This window comes from Gopherus flavomarginatus, chromosome 22 (genome assembly GCF_025201925.1).
Source record: "Gopherus flavomarginatus isolate rGopFla2 chromosome 22, rGopFla2.mat.asm, whole genome shotgun sequence".
Lineage (NCBI taxonomy): Eukaryota > Metazoa > Chordata > Testudines > Testudinidae > Gopherus > Gopherus flavomarginatus.
This window is the reverse complement of record NC_066638.1, coordinates 5,865,461-5,891,102: the sequence shown is the minus strand read 5'-3', so window position 1 is coordinate 5,891,102 and position 25,642 is coordinate 5,865,461. Positions and strand designations below refer to the sequence as shown.

General features: G+C 55.3%; 1 protein-coding gene across 9 annotated transcripts in view; it reads right to left on the bottom strand.

Annotated features, from left to right (window-relative positions):
- The window catches only part of KCNQ4 (potassium voltage-gated channel subfamily Q member 4), an 84,330-nt gene that overhangs the window by 52,821 nt on the left and 5,867 nt on the right, over positions 1 to 25,642 (bottom strand). Inside the window, exon 1 of one of the 9 annotated variants that reach the window (XM_050932425.1) lies at positions 10,889 to 10,907. The exons of 7 other annotated variants lie outside the window; for them this stretch is intronic. Coding sequence is in view for 1 of the 2 variants with exons in the window: in XM_050932423.1 (XP_050788380.1) it covers positions 5,448 to 5,506 (59 nt within the window). In the remaining variant the exon portion in view is untranslated. Of the gene's footprint in view, positions 1 to 5,447; positions 5,515 to 10,888; positions 10,908 to 25,642 lie in introns of those variants that run through there. One more of the 9 variants, XM_050932423.1, reaches the window with a different exon arrangement.

Sequence of the window (25,642 nt, the reverse complement as noted above, 5' to 3'; positions counted from 1 at the left end):
GGCGGGGGTTGCTGCTGTAGGGCAGGGGTGCGGGAGGCCAGCCTCAGGTAGGTTGGAAACTTTCTGTTCCTCAAGTATGTTCCTGCATCGTCTTCCCCTCCAGCCCCAGCCCAGGGAATCCCATTCAATTCCCAGCCACGCGTGCTAGCGCCATCGCAGGCCCTTTTCCCAGGACGGCTGGGATGCTTACAGCACTGGCTGGCGGAGGCCGAGATTGGAATGGAAAAGTTCTTCTGTGTTGCCACTTAGGCTCCTGCAAAATGAGTCTGTTGGCCTCGTGCCCAGGAAGCAGACAAAGGGCCCATGGCTAAGGAGCACCTGAAGGCGGATTGCAGGAGTGTAATTGTTTAATACATGCACTAAGGGAGCATGAATTGTTTATACGAGCAACAACTCCAGAGCACTGAGAACGGAGAAACAAAGCGACACAAAGATGCTGGAATGGACCATCACCCTCTCTACAGACATCTGTGTTCCCCAGCCAGTCTGGTTCCAGGGGAGGTCACCTGGGTAGGTTCATGGCAGCAAGGAAGAGGAGGAGAGGAAGGAAGAGGCGAGAGGATGGGGGGTATACCAATGGGAGAACAAGCAAAGAAGGGAAGCGGGGGCAGCAGGAAGAGGAGGAGAGATGGAAGGAGGAGGTCACAGCAGAAGGAGAATTGTGGGGAAAAGGGGAAGACATTTAAAAAGGAAACAGAAAACAAATTCTGTGTCTCTCAGCAGGGCCCCACCCTAGCATCTAACTTGGAATCAGGTTCTCTGGAAGGGCGGGGAAGGAGCAGAAGGTCTAGGATGTAGCCAGCTCCCGCCTTGACTCATCAGGCCCCGGGAAGTCTAAAATGCTGCCCCACTGTGCCCACAATTAAATGACGCTCAGCTTTGCACCCTCAAATCAGCGGCCGGAGACATAGGAGAGGCTGTTGAAAACAGGTGGGTGTGTTTGGTCAGCAACACAAACACCCCAGGAATGGGAATTTAAACCCACTCAATTGCCTTGAGAGAGAGGGGCTCTGGGACATCTGGCCATCGAGATCCCTGGGGAATACACTGGACACACAGGACAAAACTCACGGTGCCACCTTCCAAGAGGAAGCCGGGCCCAGCTGGCACCAGGGTCTGGCAGAGCTAGCTCCCCGTCGCGAGTTGGGACACAGGCCCTCTCCGAAGGGACTTGCCACAGCAGCTGTCCCGGGGCAGAAGGAAAGATTGAAGACAGCGCTGACCTAGCATCAGTGCAAAGAACAGGGAGCACCTCAGCCAGTCAGCTGGCTCCCGCTGCCGGCAGAGGGTCCCCTGGTCCTCTCCAAACTCATTGTCCCCTTTGGGGCAGACTGTTCCCCACCTCACCCACCCTGACTCGCTCAGCTGGCTCCCACACCGGCCCTGTGATCCGAAAGCGGGATCAGCGTCTGGGAGCAGGGGAGGAGAGGCCCAGAAGGGGCCGACAGGAGTGGGAAGGGGCAGCACTGGGAAAACTCTCCCCAAAGCGGGTCACCCGCTAGGGCTTAACATCTGAAGCTTGGCCAGTACCCAAGCCTGGGTTCCCGGAGCGTCTAAGCTGCTTAGGGAGAGTCAGGCGGCTCGAGAAATGGCTTTGGGAAGGGGCCCGTTGCAGTGAGGAAAATGCAAACTGAAAAGATCAGGGAGGTGTCGAGGGGAGATTGTTGGGAGGAAGGGAGGGGGGATTTTCCAGTTCTGCCCAGCAGGCCCAGCGGACACTTGCCCCCAGAGACTGAGCATGTTGCACCCAACCTGAGCTGCAGGACAGGAGCACAGTGTTGGGTGGGGGAAGGCTGCAGGACAGGTCTGAGGGACACCAGAGGAGCTGGGGGAGGCCAGGGCTGGAATAGCAGGGCGGGCTGAGGATCAGGAGTTGCTCCCCTGACTGAGGACAGCTGTGAGCTGACTGCTGGGGGGAGAGGGGCAGAGGAAGCCACATCACCAGAGCAGGGCCCGGGCTTTCCTTGGAGTCACTCGGGCGCTGCGGGGCTCCCGAAACTGGCACCAGGCCACACGATGGCTGAGCTGACACTGGGCAGGAGCCTTTGCAACAGGGGGGAGGCTCAGTGTGACCCATCTGCAGCGGGGAGGAGATCAGGCTTGATGGGGGTGGAGGAGCGCAGAAGAAAGCTCCCAACACCTGGGGGACGGGAGAGGCGACTGGGATGAGACACCAGCCCAGACCACACTGAGAACAGCCTCACCCCCTCTCCAGGCCAGCTGAAGTGTCACTCAACTCTCCCCTCTGCTCAGAGAGTCTCTTCTTGCTGCTGCTGTCCAGTCCAGCTCACCTGCACTGCAAAAGCACATGCATAAATCCAGAGACCCCAACCGGACAATATCCCCCTGCCCCCAACTCGGTCCTGCTGTGCATTGGGCAGAGCAGGATTTTCGCCTTCCTAGCTGTCAGAGGGTGAGCACAGGAGCTCAAAGACAAGGCACCTCCGGGGCCTTTGGGGTTAATTCTGCTTTTTCACAAGCGCTCCGTCTCCGCCGGGAGGGCGAAGAAAGCAGGGAGAGGCACCCTAAGGCAGAGACACGGATTGGGAGCCGGAGGAGAAATGAAGCCAATAACCTCATCAGGGCCGACTGCACTTGCAGATTTCTACACCCCAAGCCTTGAGCATGCGAGTAGGCACAAGGTGCCGCTGCATGTGCACTAGCCAGCCGTAGGCCTCAGCATTTCTGAGCTGAAAGAGGAATTTCCTCCTGGCCCGGAATCAGCCACTCACACCAACCTTGCACAGGAGCAGCAGCTTTTCTTGATTGTAAAGGGGGCTGCCTTGAATGGCGCTCAGCTTTCTGCAACTTTGTCTGCTCTCTGATGGGCTGCAGGGAGACCACGTGTGCGGGGAACCCTAGCAGGTCCCATATGACAGAGACCAGTGGCTAGGGCACTCGCCTGGGTGTTGGGAGACCTGAGTCTAACCTCCTGCTCCATCGGACTTACTTAGCCTCCGTGCCTCACTTTCCTTGGCTGTACTGCACTGCCATGCTCACAGAGGTGCTGGAAGGATAAATGCAGTAAAAAGTATGACGCTACAGCCATGTAAGTGTCTTGGAATTCCCTTTCTGAGCCCAACCCCCTCCCGATAAGAGGTCTTCGGCCCCATCGGCTCCCCCTCCCCAAAAGGGGGTATTTCCCCCCAAAATGAACAATTAAGAGGGGAACAGACGGATGGGGCCCGAGCTGGAAAGTTGCGACTCTCCTGGCGTTCATCCTCATTAGAGCAGCTGTCGCTAGATGCTCCGTCTGCATGGGCAGCGTCAGCAGCCAAAGGGCAGAGTCCAAGCACAGCACCAGCATGGGAACAGGTGAGCCGGGGAGCTGAAAGCTGCTAAGTCAGGGGAAAAGGAGGTGGACGAGTGGCAGGGGGCGGGTGTGGGGGGAGAATGGCACAAGCTGGCCAGCTGCGAGGAAGCACTGAGTGAGGCTGGGATAACGAGGAAGAGCTGTTCTTCCCCCCCCCCCCCCCCCCCCCCGGCTAACAGGGTCACAGCAAGGCAGGTGAGTTTGGTCAGTGGTGGCAGGAGAGATTCCCCATCCAGCAGAGGCTTTGCAGGAGCTCTTGGTTTTTCTGGGTTCCTACCTCCTGTCTTGTCTCCAGTGACCCCAGCACTGAGCCTGTGGATTTGTGTTAGCCTCACCGTGCCCCCAGGCCTCCGACCTGCCCCTCTCCCCAGCAGAGTGAGGGAGTCAGTTGACTCTCATCCCAGGCCCCATTCACCACCCTGCCCCAGCTGGGACAGGAGGGGCTGGCAGGGAGACGGGCCCCAGGAGTGGAAAACCAGGGCTGCCGGTCAGGAGCAAAGTGCATCAGCAAAGCGGTGGAAGGTCTGGGTGGGGGAGAAGAACAGAGTCAGGCTCAAGGTGCACCTAACCCTAGAGCGGGCTGGGAGCAGGCCGAATGCTCTTGCAGTGATGACCAAATAGTTCTGCTAGAAGCTCTTCTAGAGATAATATGCAAGCCGGGATCGGGAGAGTGATGCCTGGCCCTGGCCCACCAAGCACTAGCTGTGGCAAATTCCCCAGAGCAGAGGGCACGGCCCGTGGCACCAGAGCACTATGGGCCTTCTCTGCCTGCCATGACGAAATGCGCCAGCGCCCTCCCCACCGTGCCTGCTGGGAGAGGGCTGCATTGCTGGCCATGGCGCAGCGGTGCCCCCTCCGGCCGCTGCTGCTGAGAACGGTTTCACTGCAAGCACTGATGGGACACCCTCGCTTTCAGCCCCCGCACAGGACAAGGGCCAGAGCTGGGTAAACGCAGGGGTCTGGCCCGTCTGCCTAGCCACAGACGCACTTCCAAAGCCGGATTGCAGGCAAGCAGTCGCTGCTGGTTGTTGACAGAAGATGCCTCAGGGTAGGTGGGGCGGGGATGTGAGGGTGTAATGGTCACAGGGGCTAACCTACCATGGGCCTGGCACGATGCGGACGGAAATTCAGGACAAAATCACCCCGTGCCTCTCACCTCAGAGGGATGCAGTTCTGAGTATAACTTCGGTGAGAGCTGCTGGGAACGTCCTCCCCAGAACCCCATCCCACCCGCCAACCCGTGGGTGCTGCCCCCCACCCACGCTTTGGGAGCCTCCTGTGCAGACAGACGGGGGCTGCATTGCGCCAGCTCCTCCATGCTGCTGGAGCAAATGCCTGCCCCACGGGGAGAAAAGCCCCAAACCAAATTCACCACATTCTAGCTCCGAAGTGCCTGAGCCGGAGGCTGGCCTAGTGCCCAGCAGCAGGGATGGCGTCGCAGGAGGATCTAGCGAGGGGAAGCCAATAAACAGACGGGGCCTAAAATTACTTTTCTCAACGTAAGAAGCCACAAAACAGGAAGCGGGGCCACCGGGGCCACGCGGCGGCTTCCAATCAAAGCCACGCACTCTGGGTAAGAAGTCAGCGCAGGGACTGGTCTCCCTTTCGGAAATTTCCTGTTTTCCTTCCCCTCCCAGCTGCCCTAAGATCACCCCGCAGCGCCTCCCCCGCTGACCCACAGCGGAGACTCTGCCTGGCTTAGAGCAGCTTCCTTCTGCTTTACCAGCAAGCTCAGGACTTTATCTTAATAGATCTGGCAGCTGAGCCAGTGGTAACTGGCCGTGCTCGGCTCTGCCCTGCACTGTCGCATGCCACTCTTGTCTCATGGCTCCATCCATCCTGGCACCTCCAGGTCCCCAGCCCTGCCTCATGGTTCTCGGCCTCGGAGCGAGCTCTGCTGCTTCCATCCACAGTCCCATCTCCAGGCTGTCGAGGGCAGAGAGAAGTTGTTTTGGAAGGTCCCTGGGGATACAGTAGGGGACACTCTCCCTGCCAAGTCAGTGCTGACCCCACCAGCTGCGCTGCAGGGGGCAGGTCACTCACTCCAGGGGCTCCCCCCCTCCCAAAGTCAGCACTGACCCTAATGCAGTCCTGTGCTTCAGGGAAACAGCCCTTCCACTGAGGTCCCAACCACCTGAGCGCCAAGCACTCCTGATCCGTTGCACAGGAACAGAGGGCATCCGATCTCAGCATCCAGCCCCCTAGGCTGCCAGTCCTCCTGCACGGGGATTCAGCTCCCATGAGCACTCTGCCTTGTCTGCTCTTACATAAACAGCATGTCCTATAAATCCACCGTCCCGAGCTCTGCCGCCCTTTTAGGAGAGCAGGAGACGGCAGCCGATCTGCTCGAAGGGTTATAAATAATCGCATGTGGAACAAGATTGTTTTGGCCCGGTAACCATGGCGAGGGCAGCTGCCGTGTTTATCCTGCTCTGTGTTAGAGACTCCAGCCCTCGTCCCTGCACTGGCAAAGCTCTCCCAGGCCGCCAAGCTCCCTGCTACTGGCACCCACCCGCAGTCAGGGGTCTCAGCACCTGGAGGCCACCCTGCCACTTGGGGAGGGCTCCTGTTAACATGCCTCTTCATGCTGGACCTTCAGCAAACTTCGCCCGTCTGAGCTAACCGAGCAACACTGGTAGCTGACAGCAGTAGTAGGCTGTTATCTCATGTGGATCTGCCACCAGAGCTGGAGGATGTGACACTTAGTGTGTTACCTTGGCACTGCAATATCTGAACTCAGGGGACATGCTGGATTTCTGCCTCCGGTAATTTGGGTTCAAATCCTGGTGGTGTTAGGATACCAACAGATTCACTTCTGTTGAGAAGGAAATTATGTACCATCCCCGATGGGCTTGGGACAGCAGCGGGGGAGGGGGCTCAAGAGAGGAGGAGAGTTCAGTGACCCATGGGTTCCACAAGAGGCAGGGTGCAGAGGGAGGCTTGGCTGGCAGGGCCTGCATATCTCTGACTACCGGGCTCCACCAGTCCCCTGCACACAAAGGTGTAGGACTGCCGATCTGGGCCTTGGCTGCTACTCTGCAGCCTGTGGGGGTAGAGACAGCCCTGTGCATGCTGCATTGCACCCCTGTGCCAAGCTGCCAGGGACAGAGAGAGAAACCTCTTCCCGGCTGAGTAATAGAGCCCAATATCCCCCAGAAGGGCCCGGCATGCACAGACGGGACTGCCGGCTAAGTGCAATGCCAAGGAGCAGTGAGAACCCCTCGCTACTTCAGCCAGCCTGCAGTGGGAGGCTGCCCCACCTTAGCCACAAGCACTGGTTAAAAATAACAACCTCACACCTGCAGAAACCCGATACAGAACTCCCAGTATGCAATGCGCTGGGAGCTGGGAGACACCTCAGCTCAGCCCTCCGTGCCCAGCTCTGAATCAAAGCCAACGGTGATCACATCTCTCTCCTTTCACTCTCCCTCTAAGCTGCTCTTCAGCCTCACCAAACAGTCCTGGTTCTGGGGTTTGCTCCGAGCTGGGAACCTCATGTCCTGCCACATCAGGAGGATCCAGGAGCTGTTAAATAAGTGCTGCACCGACCAGTTTATGGGGCTTGTGAGGTTCGGGTTGCACTGCAGTTTGGATGCAAGAGTCCGGAGGATGGAGCGAGTTTTGCTTTGAGTTCGTGCCAATTCAGGATACAGGAGGGACCTGAACCCAGCTCAAACCTGCCACCTGCTTCCCCAGACCACGGAGCTGCTGAGATCAGTGCAGCTGCGCTCACAGCACAGAGACAGTCAGTCACCGTCACTGGAGCTACAGGCATGCTTTGCAGGATCAGGGCCAAAGCGTTCCTCGCTTCGCAGGATCAGGCTCTGAATGCACAGCTTGAGGCTCAGGATCATGGCCCCTGGTTACAGGGAGAATTAGCCATTGAATGAAACTGGGGCTCAGCTCTCTGTTCTCCCTCCTCCAGCCCCAGGGCAGCTGTTGCTTCCTTCCACCTGCAGTGGCACCGAGCCTGCTCTTGTGCTTATTTTATCGTCTCATCTGCTAATATCACCAAACAAACCCAGCCCTACTTCGCAGGCAGCGAGATATGCAAAGCAGGGGCTCTGACGGATGCTGTGCTTGCAGGCTCACTGCATGGCCTGCTGAGGAATGGAATCGCTTGGAGATAAATTCCACTCCTAGCTTCTCCAGGCAAACCTGGCCCGACTCCAGCGGCATCCACAGCATTATTGTGGACACACAGAATCTGGCCCACTGCACCCAACAGTGCTTGAGATATCCGTAACTCATTCCAGCCGTGGAGCTCAAAGCATTCTCCAAAGGAAGGCCAGTATCCTTATCCTCTATTTTAAAGAAAGAGGGGAGCGAAAACACAAAACCATCTCCCCACAGTCAAACAGCAAGCCAGTGACAGAGGCCCTCGTAGAACCCAGGAGTCCAGATGCCCTGGTCCATTGTCAGTTCACTCACAGCTGTATACACCTACCCAATTGCTAAAAGCTCCAGTACACCAGGCAAGGTGCACACTAATCGCAAATTAGTACTGACCTAGAAGAGGATGTAGAGGGGTCTTTCAGGAGGCCTTCTCCATTCCCACCCTCCCGAGACCTCTCTCCGGGCCTGGAAAGGCTTAGAGCCTCGAGTTCGAGGATTGCGCACTTCTCAGTAAGGTTTGAATAGAAGCTATTGCAAAAGACACCCCGAAGCATCTCAGAATCCTTGCTACTTTGCAGGGCTTGTCCAGGCTGCAGAATGACATCATGTTGGAACATGGCCCAGAGGGAGTCATGGTTACTTACAGGACATTAAACATGACTTAGCATTCAGTCCAGGCATGGGTGTCATGTTTAAAGTCAAGTAAGTTGGTCAGGGTCCATCCTGGTGTCCAAATAGATACAGGCGGGATGGGACCAAACAGAGCAAGAGAGACACCAAAGTAAGTTAATACATTAAAAACTCAGCATCAGCAAGAACTTCTGGGGCTACATTTTGCTCTCCGTTCCAGGAGCGTAAACCTGGATTAACTCCATCGACTTCGATGGATTTACCACTACGTAACAGAGATCAGAAGCTGGTCTTTTCACTGGCTGTTTAGCAGAATTCCTAGCTGGCGGTTGCTAGACCTCCTGTAACTTTCCAACACACTGACTTAAATTAGCTTTACTGCCATGCCACCACCCACACTGTCCTTTCTTGAGACTGCAACCTCTTCAGGGCAAGGACCATCTCTCACTATGGGTTTATACAGCCCCCAGCACAACGAGGCCTTGATTTAGGTTGAGGCCTCCAGCTGCTACTATGATGAAAGAGTAGCACATACCAGTAATACTAGGAGTGGATCCAAAGTATTTCTAATGCTCACAACACTCAAGGATGCAGGCATCAAAGATGAAACCAAAGCAGCGAATACTTAGGAGCAACGCCAGGGAAAGCTTCTCCGCTGGGAGATGCACTAAGATATAGAACCGTTGTCAGGGACTGGGAGGTGGCCAGTCTGCTCTGGTAGTTAGAACCAGGAGCGGGGAGTCAGAACCAGGAACTGGGAGACCAGCCAAGGGTCAGAGCTAGAGTCAGAAGCCGGGCCAGGGATCAGCGCGAGAGAGGAACTAGTCAGGCACAAGAGAGCGCGTAGCTGTGGGCAAAAGCCCTGAGTGGCCAGTGAGCTGCACTCAGGAGATTCTGCAGCAGCCTAGCTCAGGGCCGCCGAGGGGGGACAAGTGGGGCAATTTGCCCCAGACCCCGCAGGGGCCTCACGAGCCCTGGCCCAGCAGCGATCCGGGTCTTCAGCAGCATTTCAGCAGTGAGGGGCCCTTCAGTCGCTCCTGGTCTTCGGTGGCATGGGGCCTTTCAGTGCTGCCAAAGACGCAGAGCAACTGAAGGACCACCCCTGCCACCGAAATGTCGCCGAAGACCCAGATCACCACCGAGTGAGTAAAAGCGCCAGAGCTCCCCCGCTTTTCCCCAGGCCCCCTGAATCCTCTGGGTGGCCCTGGCCCAGCTGGGCCCATTAACCAGCTGGAGGGCTGAGTGGTCCAGCCCCAGGCTCAGCTGGGGCAACTCAAGCCCATCATTCCTGAGACGGTGGCTCCAAGGGAGCAGGGAAAGCCCCATCGCTTGGGACATTTAAGATTAGACTGGATGAGACCTTAGCAACCATCCTACAGTGGGGGAGGGGTGCCTGGATGGATCCTGACAGGTGTTGTCCAGCACTCACTACCACGGTGCTCAGCCAACCCCCCCGCCCCCCGCACACTTTACTCGTGACTCCCATCTCCACTAGCTGGAGAAGGATCGCTGAGAGCAGGGCGGGGGAAGGAGGGGGAAGAGGTCAATGGCCCGCAGCAAGGTGGAGGAGACGTTCCCCGGCAAAGCTCTGTGGAGAGCTGGCCGGGTCTGCAAGGAGCTGGGGACATCATTGCTCTACCTTATGTCAAGTGAGGAAAAGTTCATCACTCAGTTCTACTTCCCAGCCCCAAGGAGGTGCAGACTTTGCTCCCACTTCCAATGCACGAGGCAGAGAACATCCCCACGGGAGAGTGGGGGAGGCCACTCTGTGAGCTGCAGAGGAGCACAGGTGTCTCTCGCAGTAACCTGCTCGCTCTCTTCCCCGACCTGCTTTCGCCAGCCTTTATCTCAATAGCTCTGCATAGAGGCAGGTGATCTCCAGGCAGGGCAAGCCCTAGCAGTGGGAGTGCAGCAGCTGAGCTAGGGCTGCCAGCAGCTCCCTGGATTGCCCGGGAGAGAAGCCCCTGGCACCGGAAGAATCAGGCTCCTTCCCAGACACAAAGGACTCGAGCCTGACACGCAGAGACAGCTGCATCGCTCAGTGCGGCAAGAGCCCCGATCTCCTTCCAAGCCAGCCCAAACCTGCCAAGCAAAATACATAAAAATAGGGTGAGCGTAAGCAGGCCTCGTGCTCCGCCAGGCAACCTATGCCAGGGCGTCTTGAGAGGGAGAGCGCCGGGGGTTAGTGCTCGGATCTGAGTGCCGCTTAGCGTCCTTCTGCTTCCATCCTGGGATGGTGACCGGCCACCGTGGCCGTAACGGGATATAGCGCCTTTCGCCTCCGAGGGGCTGGCGCAGAACCAGCCCAAGCCGGGACCGGGAGTTGTTGCTGTGCCTCTCAGGCGGGCTCCGTTCAACTGCATCGAACTGCAGAGCCAAATCCAGAGGGCCGTAGCCAGATTCCCTGAGGGCTCCAGAGGGAAGGAGCTCAGGCTGTGGCTTGTAGTCAGAGGAGCAGACCCTGCTGCTCCTCTCAGGCAGGACAGCAGAAAAGGCACCAGCTAGGGAGGGCAGCATGTAACCTTACGCTATCTTGGGATTCTGGCCTGCTCCGGGATAAAGCGACATCTCACCTTCCCTGGCCTGAGCCCAGTGGACAAAGTGATCACTGGGGAAAAGTAACATTGCAGAGGGCTCTTGCAAACAAAGTTACCCAGGTGAGGGTGGGCCCGGGAGGACCAGTGGCAGACTGGTATGACAGGACAGCCACTTAGAAGCAGGGTTTGGTGGGGCAGAAAGGAGCCCGGAGCGTGGCCATTTCCCACCGTCTTTTCCTCTTAATTGGGGGGATATTCCACAGAGCAGGAACATGCTTGGCAAACTACATACCCAAAATTCTACCCACACACACATCAGTCTTGACCTTCTGCTGTTCCAGTCCTGCTAACACACCTTCATTCGAAGCCACAACAGCCTCTGTCCCCATGTAGCTCTGCTGCTGTGTCTCAAACCCTAACCTGCCCCCCTCCTCGGCGCCCCGTTAAATCTCTCCCACCTCAAGCCTGCGCATGGGGAAAGGACGGAGCAGAGACCGAACGTTCCCTCTGTCCTAGGGAATGGGCACAAGAACGCTGCCAAAACACCAGCCCCATCGGGATGGAGGATTCGGGAGTAGAACGATCCGCGAAGCAGCTGCATTCAAAGGCTGCAGTTTCTGCAAGGTTGGCGAGCGTGAGAACGGAGAACAAGGCTGAAATGCCTGGAGTCTTTCAGAAGGGCAGTTGGTGTAATTGGTGCAGGGAAAGGGTGCACCTCGGAATGGTTCCAGCATGGAAGGCTACGATCCGGCGGCTCTGAGAGCCAGTGAGCTCCCATTAGATGCAGCCTGGTCTCACTGCCAACCTGGGTTGGATCTGAACTGGTGACCTAGAGGCAAAAGGCTGCCCTCGGGGTCCAGCCGCTCTCTGAGCAAGCCAGGCCTCAACACAGAGGGACCCAATTACAGAAGAACAGGAGGCGAGAGAAAACAGAGTCCTTGTGCTGACTCAGCCATTTTCCTTGCACTCAGTCCCAGGGGATCTAGGCTTAGCACTAAAATATAACTCGAAGTGTGTCTAAGCGCCAAGCCTCTGCTGGGAACGGTAGTGAGGAATCAAATGGGAGATCTGTCCCCCCCGGCCGTTGTAAACTGCAGTGTTCTCTTTGTCCTGCAAGAGCAATGCCGGGGGCACCTGTTGCACGCGGGGTGGCAGGCTGGGCCCTGGGGGGTTTCAGGAAAGCGGTAGCTACCTGCACTGAAGCTTAGCAAAGGCTGGGCATGGAGAATGGAATCCAGCGGCACAAGGAAGCGGGCAGGCGGGGGGTGGGGAATCAATCCACAGTTTCACTTTGTGGCTTAGTCACTTAATTTTACGCATTGGTGGCGATGCGTCAGGCCTGGGAAACTGCAGTATTGGCCTTTTTTTGGTTGTTGTTCCTTCCTCATAATATTTTTCACTCCAAGATCCTAAGGGGGGATGGGGGGGGTTAACTGAGGCCAAACTCCAAGTTGGTCATTATATTCTGCCTTCCTAAAATCCCCCTGAACTGCCAAATGGATACGTTGTTCCTCTTCACTTCCAGGCCGGAATTGCTGGGTAGTGTTTTGTGGCTGATAAACTGCTGTCAACTTCCACCCCAGAGGTGGCTGCAGCTCCGTCTCTCGAATGTGGATCAGCAAACTTCTCTCCACTTCATAGATGGGGTGAGTGAGGCACAGAGAAGGAAGTAAATTAGAGAAGGTTACTGAAGGTACGTCGACACAGCAAAAACCGCCCAGGGCAGCAAGGCTTGGAGCCCAGGTCAACTGACTCAAGCTGATGCTTCGGGGCTAAAAACAGCTGCGTAGGTGTTCTGATCGAGCTCTGAAACCTGGAGCAGCGGGGAGGGGCTCAGAGCCCAGGCTCCAGTCCGATCCGGAACATCTCCAAGGTCTTTTTTTAGCCCTGTAGCATGAGGCCGAATCAGGTGGCCTGGACTCTGAGACTCAGAGGGTTTCTCACTGTGCAGACATATTCTGAGAAACTGTAACCGATCCCCGAGCATCTCAAAGGGCAGATTTGAGCTGCTTGGGCACAAAGCTCCAGAGAAATGCTAAACCAAAGTATTCGTATGAGATTTCTACCCAGGCAGAGAGGCTGCTGCTCCTGGCCACGGACCCTTGGAGAGAAGAGCTGAGATATGGGGCTGACAGCTAGGAAACAAAGCAACAGTAAAAGGCTCCTGTGAGACCAGATGCCTGAGAGAGAGAATATTGCACCCAAAGCATCCCGGCCATTTGATAGGCAGAGGATTGATGGGACACCGGCCGGCTGTAATGGGAGCCTTTCCTGGCAGAGACGGGTACTGGGCATGAGAGGCTTTCAGAGACACTCTCAATGATAACGATCCGATCCCAAATCACCTCCCCACTCTGCATACGTCTCTCCCAGCAGCCCCCTGGGGCTGGAAAGCAGAGCTGGCAAGTTCTCCCCCTTCCACCAGCATCCCCACCACTCCCTGCCTTGTGGTAGGGTCCCCGTCAGCCCATCCCTTTCTCAAGGCCGCTGACCTGCCAGGACAGTGTCACAGGACAGCTGCCTGGCTCAGGGAGGCTTGGCGTGGGAAACTGTCAATCTGTTCTCGCAATGACCACCACCAGAGAATCGACATCCCAGAGAGGGATCCAGGAGACTCACCCAATTTGGCGAGGTGATTATAATCAAGCTGAAATTTGGGGCCAGTTTAGTGAGGGGTGTGCAAACCATGGCCGAGTTTGGAGAGAGATGGGTTTCCTGATCTGTGGGTTTGGGTGAAAACTGGATTTTTTAAACAAAGGAGGCTGGGGGCTAAGTTTTACCTTTGGTTCATTCCGACTCCAAATGAAACAAACAAAACCTATTTTTTTAAAACGTGAGTGAAACCCACAAAGACAAGGCTCAGCACAAGCCCATTTGAAGTGCAACTGCCACATCCCCTATCCACCCTGCCCCCCCTGAGATGTGGGGGATGGCACGGGGACGGGTCTCTCCCACTCACACAGCAAGACAAATCCACCGCCTGGGAGCGGAGCGGCCCTGTAGGTGGGCTCTGACCCACATTGAATCCCAGAAGTGTAGGGCAGGAAGGGACCGCGAGAGGCCCTCTAGTCCAGCCCCTCCCACGCTAAGGCAGGGGCTTAAAAACCTTTTCAAAACACTGTCTCCAGCTGTTTGGATTCTCTGGGACGCGTCTGGTATCAGGCAAGAGTTTCTGTACATTCCCCAAACACCCGGTGCTCTGTCACGGATCCACCCTCAGCATAAGGCAACCACACTTGGCTGAGTGCTCCTTTTACATACACTTTGGGCCTCTCCTTGCCCTGGGAAAACTGCCCAGCCAATGTTGGAGCCAGTTGTGTCTGGGCAAGCAGTGTGGGAGCAGGCCCTTTGAGGGTGCACCCCTTCTCTTGCAGGAATGAGCGGCTCTGGAGAGGACCCACTACCCACACTCCTGGGCCGGTGGATGCCAGGTGGCACATTACAGAGAGACACGCTTGAGCTCCAGAGGATGGAAACTGTTCTCCGTGATCTCTGCCAGATGATGCAAGAGACGCAGGTGCCAGCCTCAAGCTGCCACTTCCTAGGTTCTTCTCACAAAACCGCAGGAGCCAGGGAGAGGTGGTAAGAAGCTGCAGAACGATTCAGGGTTAGGGGCTGCCTGCCCAGCAGGCATGGCCGTAAATAACCAGTAACATTCCCTTTGGCCTCTGAAACGCCAAACTGGCAGCCAGTTGGCTCACCCACTGCCTCTCCAAAGAGCCACCTCTACAACTCCCGCGGCCTCCCAGCGCTGGAGAACCTGACTGCACACAGCGGCTTTCCCCCTCGAGGATACCAGAATACTCCACAAACATCAGGAAAGCCTCCCAGCTGCCTCCTGATCAGCTCAGTACCCTTGCATTTTACAGCTGAGGATGCCACAACACAGGAAGATTAAGTAACTTGATCAAGGTTTTGGAGCAAATCAGTGGCAGAGCTCAGCACTCATAAGTCCCAGGAGTTGGTGAGCAGGAACAACATCCCCTCTCTTTACAGAGCAAGAAGCTAGAGGCCCTGCCTGGCACCTCTCGTGCATGTACAAAGTGCAGTGTTCTGACCTAGTGGCATTTCACATCCTCCCGGCACGGCTATAAGGGACCACCCAAGGTGTTGGCCCAAGGCAGGCAGCACAGGGGCTGCCTAGGTGAGTGCAGTGCCTGTGCTGGACTCTGTGATAGAGGCTGCGTGCACAGCCTCTGACACTAGACAGGGCGTATTGGCCACGTCCTGCCATCACATGGGAACCACTGCTCGCCATCAGAGTCCCTGTTGATACGAATCATCTCCGGGGGAGACTCCTGGCTTCCCCTAGGCCATCCAGTCCACGCCTCCATCCTCCTCCCCGCTCGTACCCTTCAGTGGCAGAGCACAATCCGCAGAGTCCATCCATCATCCCACACACCCTAACAGTAATGCACGGAGAGGGACTGCTGAAACTCAGTCTGAGGAAGGACGCTCTAAATATTTCATGGCTCACTCCCCTGGGCCCATTCACTGTAGAGCAAGGCCCCTGGGACAGAGAGCATGCACTTCCTGTGGGAGGAGATGAGTGCCTCTCTGCGATTTTTAAAACCTCAAGGTCTGCTTTTGTGGAGTCAGGAGGCCTGGGCTCCAGCCTGCAGGAGGCCATGGATGTCTCGTCTGAGCTAGCCAAATCGTTGGACCAGGATCTGCAAGAGTGACCACTGGTTTGCGGGGGGGAGGTGTCTTAGGTCCGCAACTCTAGGGTGTCACTTTCACAGGCGCTGAGCAACCCCCGATGACCTCTGGAAATCAGGCCCCAGGGTTGGGGGAGGGCACCCAATCACTGCGTAACCCCAAACCAGGGGGCCTTAAGCTCTCTGCTCCTCAGCCTCTTAGGGACAATGCTCAGGGTGTAGTGAGCCTTAATGAAGAGGAAGACAGCCTAACAGTTAGATCACTACTCTAGGACTTGGGGTTCGTGTCCCTCCTCTGCCACAGACTTCCTGCATGACCTTGGGCCAGTCACGTAGTCACTCTGTGCCTCAGTTTCCCTTCTGTCCAGGGATAATGGCACTGCTGCACAGGAGTGCGGTAAGGCTAACAAATTAACAGGCAGGAGCCAGCGCTCTGATACTACAGAGATGAATTTGTTGCATATGTGCTGTGCTTTGAGAGCATCAGGGCTAATGGCCAGGCACCGTATAAAAGACAGTGCCCCAAGAGTGAGTTTGTTCATGAGTGTTAGTGAGCTAAATTAGGTGGAATGTGGCTGGCAAACCCTCTGCTTTCTCCCTCTTCTGTTCCCCACACCTCCCCTGAAAAATCAGATTTAAAAACTGGGGAATAAAGTCACTGAATGGGCGTGCGCCGGTCCCATTAAATACACTATGCTATTGCTACCTGGGGAAAGCATTGGCCTGGTTCAGTGGAGCCGCTGTGCCTGTGCATTAAGTGGTGGTTGGAGGTATGCCGGAGCCTATGCATGTTTAATCCCCTGCTCGCTCGCTTAAGAGAGCTTCTTCAGTACGGAACGGCAGCCGCGAGCGAAGGGGGAGTCCATCTGTTTGCCAACGTCCCGTGCCAATTTAGCGAAGCCATAGGGGGACTAACACACAGACCGTCCACGGGGGGAGGGCACATTGACGTGCAATTCCTCCCTGTCTAGTAAGTGAAGTACTGCGGCATTATTAAAGAACAGCAGGGCCTGACTTCTCATTAGTGTTACGGCAGCATCTCCGGGTACGTCTCCATTGCATGCTAACCCTCTTCCAATCACACCCAAATCAGTCTGACTCAGGTCAGTCAGCACTCAGGACCCAGGTCTTAGGCTCCTGCTGGGGAGGGAGGCGGGATCGGAGCCTTGGTCCCGCTCTGACGAGGGTCCAAGCCCGGTCATTTTGCAGAGTGGACCCAGGTCAAGCTGCAGACCTGAGTGAGAAGGGCTGTGTGGTGTGGACACATTAGCAGGGCTGCAAGACCAGAGTCCAGCAACCATAAACCCAGCTTCCCTCTGCAGTGTGGACGCTCAAGCACAGGCTTGGAACCACCACGTCTGGGTCCCGTAGACCTGGGCTCAGTGGACGTGTAGACACACCCCTACTGGTCCAGCTGTGCAAGGGGCTGCACAGTGCTACGCAAAGCAGACGCAGCGAGAGACGGGCCCTGCCGCTGAGAACTTGCAATCTAAATAGACAAGTGCTTTTATTCCCATTTCCCAGCTGGGGAAATAGAGACACAGAGAGAGTAAGTGAATCCCACAGAAAGCCCATAGCAGAACCGTGTATTGAGCCCCAATCTCCTGAGTCCCAGGCCAGTGCATTAACCCCAAGGCTGTCCCTCCTCTGAGCTCCCTCGTGGCGCTGAACACAGGGCTGCCGGATGTTACGCCAGACACGCTTGCTTGGTCATTTTGGTAACGCTCTGTTTCCCAAGGGCCTTGACTGGCTGTTTGCCACATTCTGCCCATTTCACAGCAGCCTTGCCAGGCCTATTGCTCGTGCTGTGGGTGTACTGCCTGCGTACTGCCCAGCTGGCGTCTCACCCAAGGTGCCTCTGAGGCCTTTCCGCTGACCGTGCCGGCAGCTTCCAGCCACTGGGTTCCTCGGGATGTTGGCAGGGGCCCCATGGCACACACGGACGCTTGAGGGCACACTGCTCCCATCACGCCCTCTCCACCTGCCATCAGAGTCTGGGATTTCCCACCCCAGCCCGTCCTGCCGGCGCAGCTCGTACCGATGCTCCATCCCCAGCAGCCCCTTTCATCCGGGGCGTCACGGCAAGCGACTGCTATTAATGAAGCCAGCCACATTCACACGCACAAGGGAAGCAGGTACTCACCTGTTTTACCCAGGAGTAAACTGATGCATAGAGAAGGGAATAGACTTGACTCCCATCCAGCGCATCAGGGGCAGAACTGGGAACAGAACCCATCATTGGCAACTTCCACCCCTAAACCAGGGTCCTCCCTGGCTGGGTTCTCTTTCCTCCCTGGCTTGGGGGTTCTCTCTGACTGGGGGAGATGGAAGGGTCAGCACAGAGCAGGGAGCCGAGGCCGGGGACTGTCTCCTGTCCAAGGAGGCACAAAGCCCCTGAGTGTCCAGTTCTGGCTCTCAGGACAAGATCTCCCTTCACTGGTTAGTCTCTCCAGGGCCGTTTGTGTCACCAGCAGGGCCAGGCAACTCCAGGAGCCATGCAGACCTGGCCTGCTTTTGGGTGGTTTGCTTCAAATCCTAGACAAACCGGGTGCAAGGAAGCTCATCAGCAGACACCAGCCTCAGCTACAGAGTGTGGCCCCAGTTCAGAAATCACTTCCGCCCAGAGCTCGGGGATATTCGGGTCACCCACAAGCTCTGATGCTGAAGCCACCCCCAGTTTGCACTGAGAGGTTAGGTCTCATTTTGTCCCATCTCTAGCTGATTGAGACAAACTAAGTCTCTGGGGTGAAGCTGAGCCCAATTTGTGTGGCTGAAAGATTCACGGCTCCAGCTCAGAACCAGGTGCAGTTGTGAGATTTCTATGGGACTTTCCCTTTGGGTTCATTCATGGGGGAAATCAAGTAGATCCCAACCTCAGAAAGCAGCCTGACAAAACATTGCAACACAAAAGCTGTTGGCTCATCCGGCCCCGTCTGCGTCTGATTTTCTTTGACCGGTTGCTGGTTTGATTTTGCAAATGTTCATGTCAGGGCTCTCTTTCCCCTGCATCCTCCCCGACTCTCCTTTGGAGAAAAGGCAGCTTGCACCCATCCACCTCCCAAGCCAGGCCACGTGGACCACAACCAGCCCAGGGGCAACAGGCAAGGGTCCCCATCCACATCCCACCCAGCTAAGCGTCAAGTTCAGCCCCTGCTGCCTGGCTTGCACGGGAAAGCAAGCCGCTGGGGCAGAGGAAATCGGCTGCTGCTCTGTGCAAGTCTCTGTAGAAATAGGATGCAAAGGAATAATAATAAAAAGAACCACCAGAAAATATCAACTGTCAGCAGCCTGGTTCCCAGCCAGTATTTGCTAGGAGGGATCAGAAACACTTAACATCGGTGCCTGCCTTGGTTTCATCCCCCATGTTCACCTAGGCTGCTGAGCAGTTCCAGGGTCCAAAAAGGGACATACTGTACCTGCAAGAGACATAAGATTCTCCCTGTGAAGCCTGCTGGCCCGGTAGATTCACACCCTGGCTTGCCAGGCAGTAACATCCCGGCTAGACCAAGCCCCAAGAGAATCAGCAGTTCCTTGGCCCAGCTGCATGGCCCGTGCCCAGGCAACGCTCCCACCAACATGGGGGGGTGTTTAGGGCTGGCTCTGGGCAATGCCCAGCCGGGCTGAAATTGCAGCCTATAGGGGAAATGGTTCTTTGTGTCAGTGCAAGGAGCTGCAGAGGCAAAAGTTCAAATCAGCAAAGTTAAGAAGAACCTTTCGCTTGCTGCTAACTGGCTTCATCTTCAAAGCACTGGGCAGACACAGGCTTTGATTTATCCCCCAGTCCTGGCAGCGTCTGCGACAGGGGACACAGTAGTGGAGCCCCCAGGGATGGAAAGTCCACCTGGGGATTGGGGCAGTAGTAGGACAAGGTGTTTGCAACCTTAGCAGCCGCACAGTGGATGGGGCTGATCAGTGAGGAGGTATGTGGCCAATGCCTCTGATTCAGAGCATCTCCCAGGAGGCCTCATCTCACGGAGCCCTGGCTCCAGAGTGAAGCTCCAGGGTAGGCCACCCCTGCCTTCCCCCAGACTCAGGAGCGAATCCCCCACGGGGCTGGGGGCACGTGTGAAAACTGCCCTGCACCAGCAAGAGTGAATCCAGCTAATTCCCCTACAGGCCAATATTACCCCCATAATATAGATGGGGGAGTCTGAGGCACAAAGCTGCTATGTGACATTCCCAAGGCCACAAAGGAAGGCACTGTCAGAAGCAGGATTAGAACTTGGACTCATGACTTGGAGGCTACCACGAGACTTGCCCAGCGTCTCCAGCTAAGGGAGAGAGAAATGCTCTGTTGCATATTCTTGATCTTCTTTGTTGAAGCTGAATTACTTTCAAAACACTTCCTAGGTACAGAAGCAAGGAGACAGGATCCACAAATGCAGCAGCTCTCTGGGGTGCCAGGCTTTCGTTAAGCAGCGTACGAGATGCACAAACAATCCCTAGTAGGTTCCCATTTGCCTTCTCCCTCTGATCACGTCCTGAACTCCAGGCACACAGGTGAGATTTTAACAAGAAGGGCTGGAGGTAAAATGCATCAAATCAACACTAACAAGGGAAACAAAGCGAACATGTCCGCGGACTGCAGCTGAGCGGTGTGAGGGAGAAGAATTATAAATTTAAGGGGTTTGGTTTTGTTATTGTTATTGGTTCAATGTTCTGTAATTTGCTCCTGGTCATATTGTTCTTCTAATGAAACGCTCCTCTAGGAAAGCAAATTCTGCTGAGCCAAGTTTTCAGTGCCCGGCAGTTTCATAACTGTTAATATAAGATAGTAGGAACTTGGTTCTTTCAGAGCAGCAATATGGAAAGCGACTAGTCAACTGCAAAAGAGGACCTGAGGGGGGACACTTTGTGTGTGTGTGTACATGTGCGTGTGTGTGTGTCAGGATGGAGGCTGCTACCTGCAACTTGTCCAAACTACTGGAGTTTGCAAAAAGCAGGACTGGAAAGCTTGCGGGAAAACAGAGAACAAATCCCTGCCTTTGGCTGCTTGTGGCCAGGGAATGCCAGGCAGTTGCAGGTAATTTTGACATTTCTGGCCCAGGAAGTGCAGTGGCAGCTGCTGCTGAGAGATGTTGTGGGAACGAAAAAGTTACAGGCGGTTTTTCCCCACCCCGAAAATACGTTTGGAGTCTGGTTCTTATTTCTATTATGGTAGCAACTAAGGCCACGTCTACTCTACAGCATAAAATCGAAATTATTAAAACCGGTTTTATAAAACTGGTTTTATAAAATCGATTTTACGCGTCCACACTAGGGCACATTAATTTGGTGGTGTGCGTCCATGGTCCTAGGCTACCATCGATTTCCAGAGCAGTGCACTCTGGGTAGCTCAGTAAAAGAATGAGACCAATAACTTCGATTTCCATCCACACTAACCCTAAATCGATATAGTAATATCGATTTTAGGGTTACTCCTCTCGTTGGGGAGTACACAAATCAATTTTAAGAGCCCTTAAAATCGATTTAAAGTGCCTTATAGTGTGGACGGGTACAGCGTTAAATCGATTTAACGCTGTTTAAATCGATTTAACGCTGTAGTGTGGACCAGGCCTAAGGGCTGCAATGGACCGTTCAGATCGTAAGCCCTCTGGGGTTCTTTTTGTTCTGTGGTCATACAACACCGAGCACGGTGGGGCCGTAGTCAACACTGGGGCTCTTAGGTGTGACCTCAGTACATATAAACAGCCTCAATAAAGACTGGGGCCCCACTGTGTTAGGTGCTGTACATACATCTAACAAGACACAATTCCTGCTCCAGATGGACTCTGACCTAAGGGCAAGAGAAGAAATTTTGTCCCAATTTACAGAGACTACAGCCTAGATCCTCATGCAGAGAGACTCATATCTGAGACCTGGATTTGGGATCTTAACCCGGTTTTAACAGAGGGGAGCATTTCAATCCACAGTGTATAGTACCATTTAATACCCAATTTCCACAGTCCTCCACCATGACAGCACCCAGGGTTATGTCACAAGCCGAGCGTTTGTCCTCAGCTCTCCCACTGGAGAGTAACTTCCTGGAGATTTGATAGGGTCACTACCATGGTAGACAGAGCTTAAATTGATCGCACCCTTTAAGTTACTGGCTTTAACATCCTGAACACAAAAACCACGTCCAAATCCACCCACCAATGAAGGCTCTGATGCTTATGAGCCCAGCCCATCAGCAAACTCAGTCAAGCTGTTGTGATCTTAGATACAGCTGTGCACCGTGTCCCAGTGCTGGGGCAGATGGGGAGAGCAACCAGACCACCCAGCACCTCTGCACCTGTCCAGGGCACCTCCAGACCCGTGTGCGCAATCTGAACATAGCCCCCAAGCAGAGGGTGGAGATCAGATTCAGCCCACTGCTCTCAGCCTGCAGAATTTTAAATAGCTGGGGGACACAGAACAACTTTTAGGGTTTCTCTAAGTTCCATGATAAGGTTTCCCCATTGAGGGCCACATAGATTAGGCAGGTCTGCGAGAACACTCAGAAACACAGTCCCAAGAGAGCTCTCCACAGCGTGGAGAGCTGCAGCATTGGGGTGAAGCCGTGTCAACTTCCTGTATCGATCGCCAGGCGGTGATGGTATTTATAGAAAGAAGTCCACCAAAAGAGAGACCAGAGACCGGAGTTTATGTTGGGAGGTGAAGAAAGGGGCAGAAAGAGACACACTGAGCTCCCCCGACCCTGCACACAGCTTTCTGGCCAGCTCTAACAATGTATAAAGAGGGATGGGATTGTCCAGATTCAGAGTGCAAGCTATTCAGGGCAGGGATTGCCTACTGCTCCGGGCTCGTGCAGCCCCTAGCACAGCGGGGCACCGCTCATGGCTGGCCCAGAGGCACTGCCTTAATCAACAGGATTCATCATAACTCAGGGCTTTGGAGACATGATCTGCCCCATGCTACAAGAGCATCCCCTGCCTTCGACATCAGCCCCACTGCCTCCCCCAACCCCCTTTGAGAAGAAAAGTGGTATCTTGCCAGGTTTGCTAGTCATTAGTTCTTTGTACTCTGGTAGCGTCCTACGGTCGCAGTCAGGGTTGGGGCTAGGAGCTGTACGCTCTTAGGGTAGTCGGTCCCTGTCCCGAAGAACTTGCAATCTAGAAGACAAGACGGCCAACAAGAAAAAAACCTGGTAGCAGCACAGAACTAGTTTCCAAGGCAGGGCGTGTAATCCTTTCCCTGAATCCACACCACAGTCTCAATGCCAAGTTTGTGACGCAATAACACATCTCATGGTAAAGGTCACAGCCAGGGGTCCTAGCTGCAACTGATGCAGCCACAGACCATTAGCCGTTGCTGGGGTAGGTGCGATGGGAACCTTGCTGCATGTGCGCACAGGTCCAGGTGTCCCGGAGAGTTTCATTGTGGATCACTACGCTCTGCCTCTCCGCCCCTTGCGAGCACATTTGACAGGAGTCCCCTGGCGCTAATCCTTCCCAGCAAGGCCTGGCGGGGAAACAGAAGCTATCGCACAGGCATGAAAGTGGCGCAGATGAGCAAAGACAGAGAGAGAACGCAGTCCCTCTTCCAGCAGATGAGAGTCTCGTTTGAAGGCTTCCAGATCCCCACGTGGGATGCGGCAGGAGGAGGATCCAGCTAGTGGGGAGCTCGTTCTCCAGCTTCCATACGAGGAAGGGCATGTTTAGACTTCAAGGACCGAACGGGAATTGGGAAGGACAGGTGGGTAGCGCCCCGAGGACAGGGCTTTGCTTGGCAGCACTGTACTAGGGGCGCTAGTGGATAGTCTTGTTCCGCTGGAGTTATTTTTGTGGGGAGGGCGGGGGGAGAAGGAGGGCCTGGACGGCGTGTGCGCACGCACCACTCTCATTACTCTCTGAAAGCAAGATTCTCCTTCCCTTACTTCTTTCAGAGCACAGCAAAACCTGTGTAATACACAACTACCAACCCTTCAGCACCAGCTGCCACCATTAATTCCACTGTTTCTAGCTCAACATTTGCACACACAAAAAAACCCCAACAACAACAAACAAAGAAAACAGCCACCCCAGCGAACGACTTTGAGGGTCCCGAGACCGGCTCCTCTCTGATCTCCCCCAGGAATGCAGATGCCCCGTTATCAAGTGACAAATCCATCCTGCCATCTCACCAGGCTAGCTTAAATCAGACCCACTTTCTTCCCCTCTTAACAGGCTCTGACTCAGACATTCTGTTCCCAGTTCCTACGTTCTGTTCCCACTGCATTACAGCTCCCCAGAACCAAGATGGGGCAGCACGGTAGTGACATCCTGGCACTAAACCGGCGTGGCTCGGGCTCTGGCAGCAAGAGCTAAACACAACCACACGCCCAAAGGCACGGGATGCGGCATGCTTAGCACACACATGTGCATAGGCAGAAGCCTGCACACTCAGCCTTACCCTTTCTGGTTGGTGCTGATCTTAGCTATTTTTAGTGGGAGGGGGCATGTCTCCCACTCTCGGATGCCAAACACTCCTGTCCTCTCCCAATCATGAAGCTCCAACCACTCACCCCCCTCCACTCCAGTCTTCCATTCCCCACATCCAGCCCCACTACTTTGGCCCCCACAGAGGTACCTGCCAGCTGTGACTTATACAGGCTGCAATACACCTCATGCCTGGATAACACTGTCTTGTGAAACGAGCCGGAGCAGGGAGAGCACAGATGCACCGGTGGCTGCCTGCTGGGCTCCCTCCTCTGCCCACAGGAATCAAGCGCATGGTACAGATTGAAGAACATGAGCTGGGCCTGCAGATAGAGCAGCCAATTGCATGGTGCAGCAGGACCCGTGGTTAGCACAGGCACATCAGTGGTACATAACACTCGGCACTTCTACAGGGCTCTTCCAGCTGGAGAGCTCCATGTGCTTTAAAAAAAAAGCCTAGGGAAATGCCATGCTTTCCTCCTGTAAAATGGGGAAACTGAGGCCAGAGGAGGTGGGAGGGAACTGACTTTGCCCAAGGTCACGGACAGAGCCTGGATCAGAAGGCAGGTGTCCCAATTCCCAACTGTGATGAACTAGGAATGTTCTTAATGTTTTCTCTGAATACTGTGTTGGTGCCTCAGTGTCCCCATGGCAGTTCTTAAGTATCTGGCAGAGCAAAGGGCCAGTGCACCTAAATGCCTGACACTCTGTCTCCTAGCAACTGATGGCCTGGGCCCCTCCTCTGCAAAGGTGCCAGCTGAAGGTGTTGGAGACAAAGGGAACAGGTGACTTCGTGTCCCGGGAAAGGAGCTGAGCAGAGGGGAGGGGCTGAGGGAGGGGTGGTGAGGCTGGTGCTGGCTGAGGGCAGATGTGGGGGGTCTGGCTCACTGCCCCCCAGAATGGACCCGGCAGAGGGGTCCGGTTTGCTGTATCTACAAGCTCTGTTTTAGACCCTGTTCCTGTCATCGAATAAACCTCTATGTTACTGGCTGGCTGAGAATCACGTCTGACTGCAAAGTGGGGGTGCAGAACCCTGTGGCTTCCCCAGGACCCCGCTGAGGTGGACTCGCTGTGGGAAGCGCACGGAGGGGCAGAGGATGCTGAATGCTCCAAGGAGAGACCCAGGAGGTGAAGACGTGTGAGCTTCTTGCCCTGAACAAGTCTGCTCCAAGGGAGAGGAGGCTCCCCAAAGTCCTGACTGGCCTGGTGGGGAGCAGTTCCAGAGCATCGCCCAAGGACTCCGTGACACCAACCTGATGTAGTTCCTAATTTTCTGGAGATATTCTGACAGCAGCAAGCAACTTCCTTTCCCTCTTCTCAGATTCAAATCCAGGGGCGCTTTCTCCCATCCTGTTCAATCATGACGAGTCTCCCGGGGAGATGACAGGCACTTTGGGACCAGAGTCCAATCGCTGCCCACATGCCAATATAGCAAAAGCTTCCCCAGGGCAGTTCAAATCACTGCCCTGTCTAGAAACATTCCTGCTTCTGAAGATCCAGTGGATGCGTCAAGTCAAACCCCTGGTTGGTCTGAGAGAAGCTTCCTGCCGCTTCAACTCTCCTCTTTGATTAGGCCCTGGCCGGGTCTCATGAGACACTGAGCCGCAGGTTAATGGCACTGCAGGCCAAAATACGAGCCCCCTACCCAAAATTAGCCAGGCACAGAACAAGGAGCATCTCTGGGAGCTTCCCCTCCACTCTCCCTATTCCACCTCCATAAAATAGAGCCAACCGCAGCTCGGGTGTTAGCACTGTTCTGGGAGCAGAGCAATCTCCCGAGACTGCTCAGCAGGGTTTTCCCGCAAAGCCTCAGTAGGCCCTGAACAGCAACTAGGGGAGACAATCCCAGCACTTCCGCTCGCCCCCCCTGTGGCTGAACCTGCCGATAGACCTGGACGCAGCCCCAAGGGCATCCAGCAGGTCACCGCATTGGGCCCCGCTGCTGTCGGAGGAGGCCAGAGGAGCAGGCGAGCGTCTCCCCATTCAAGT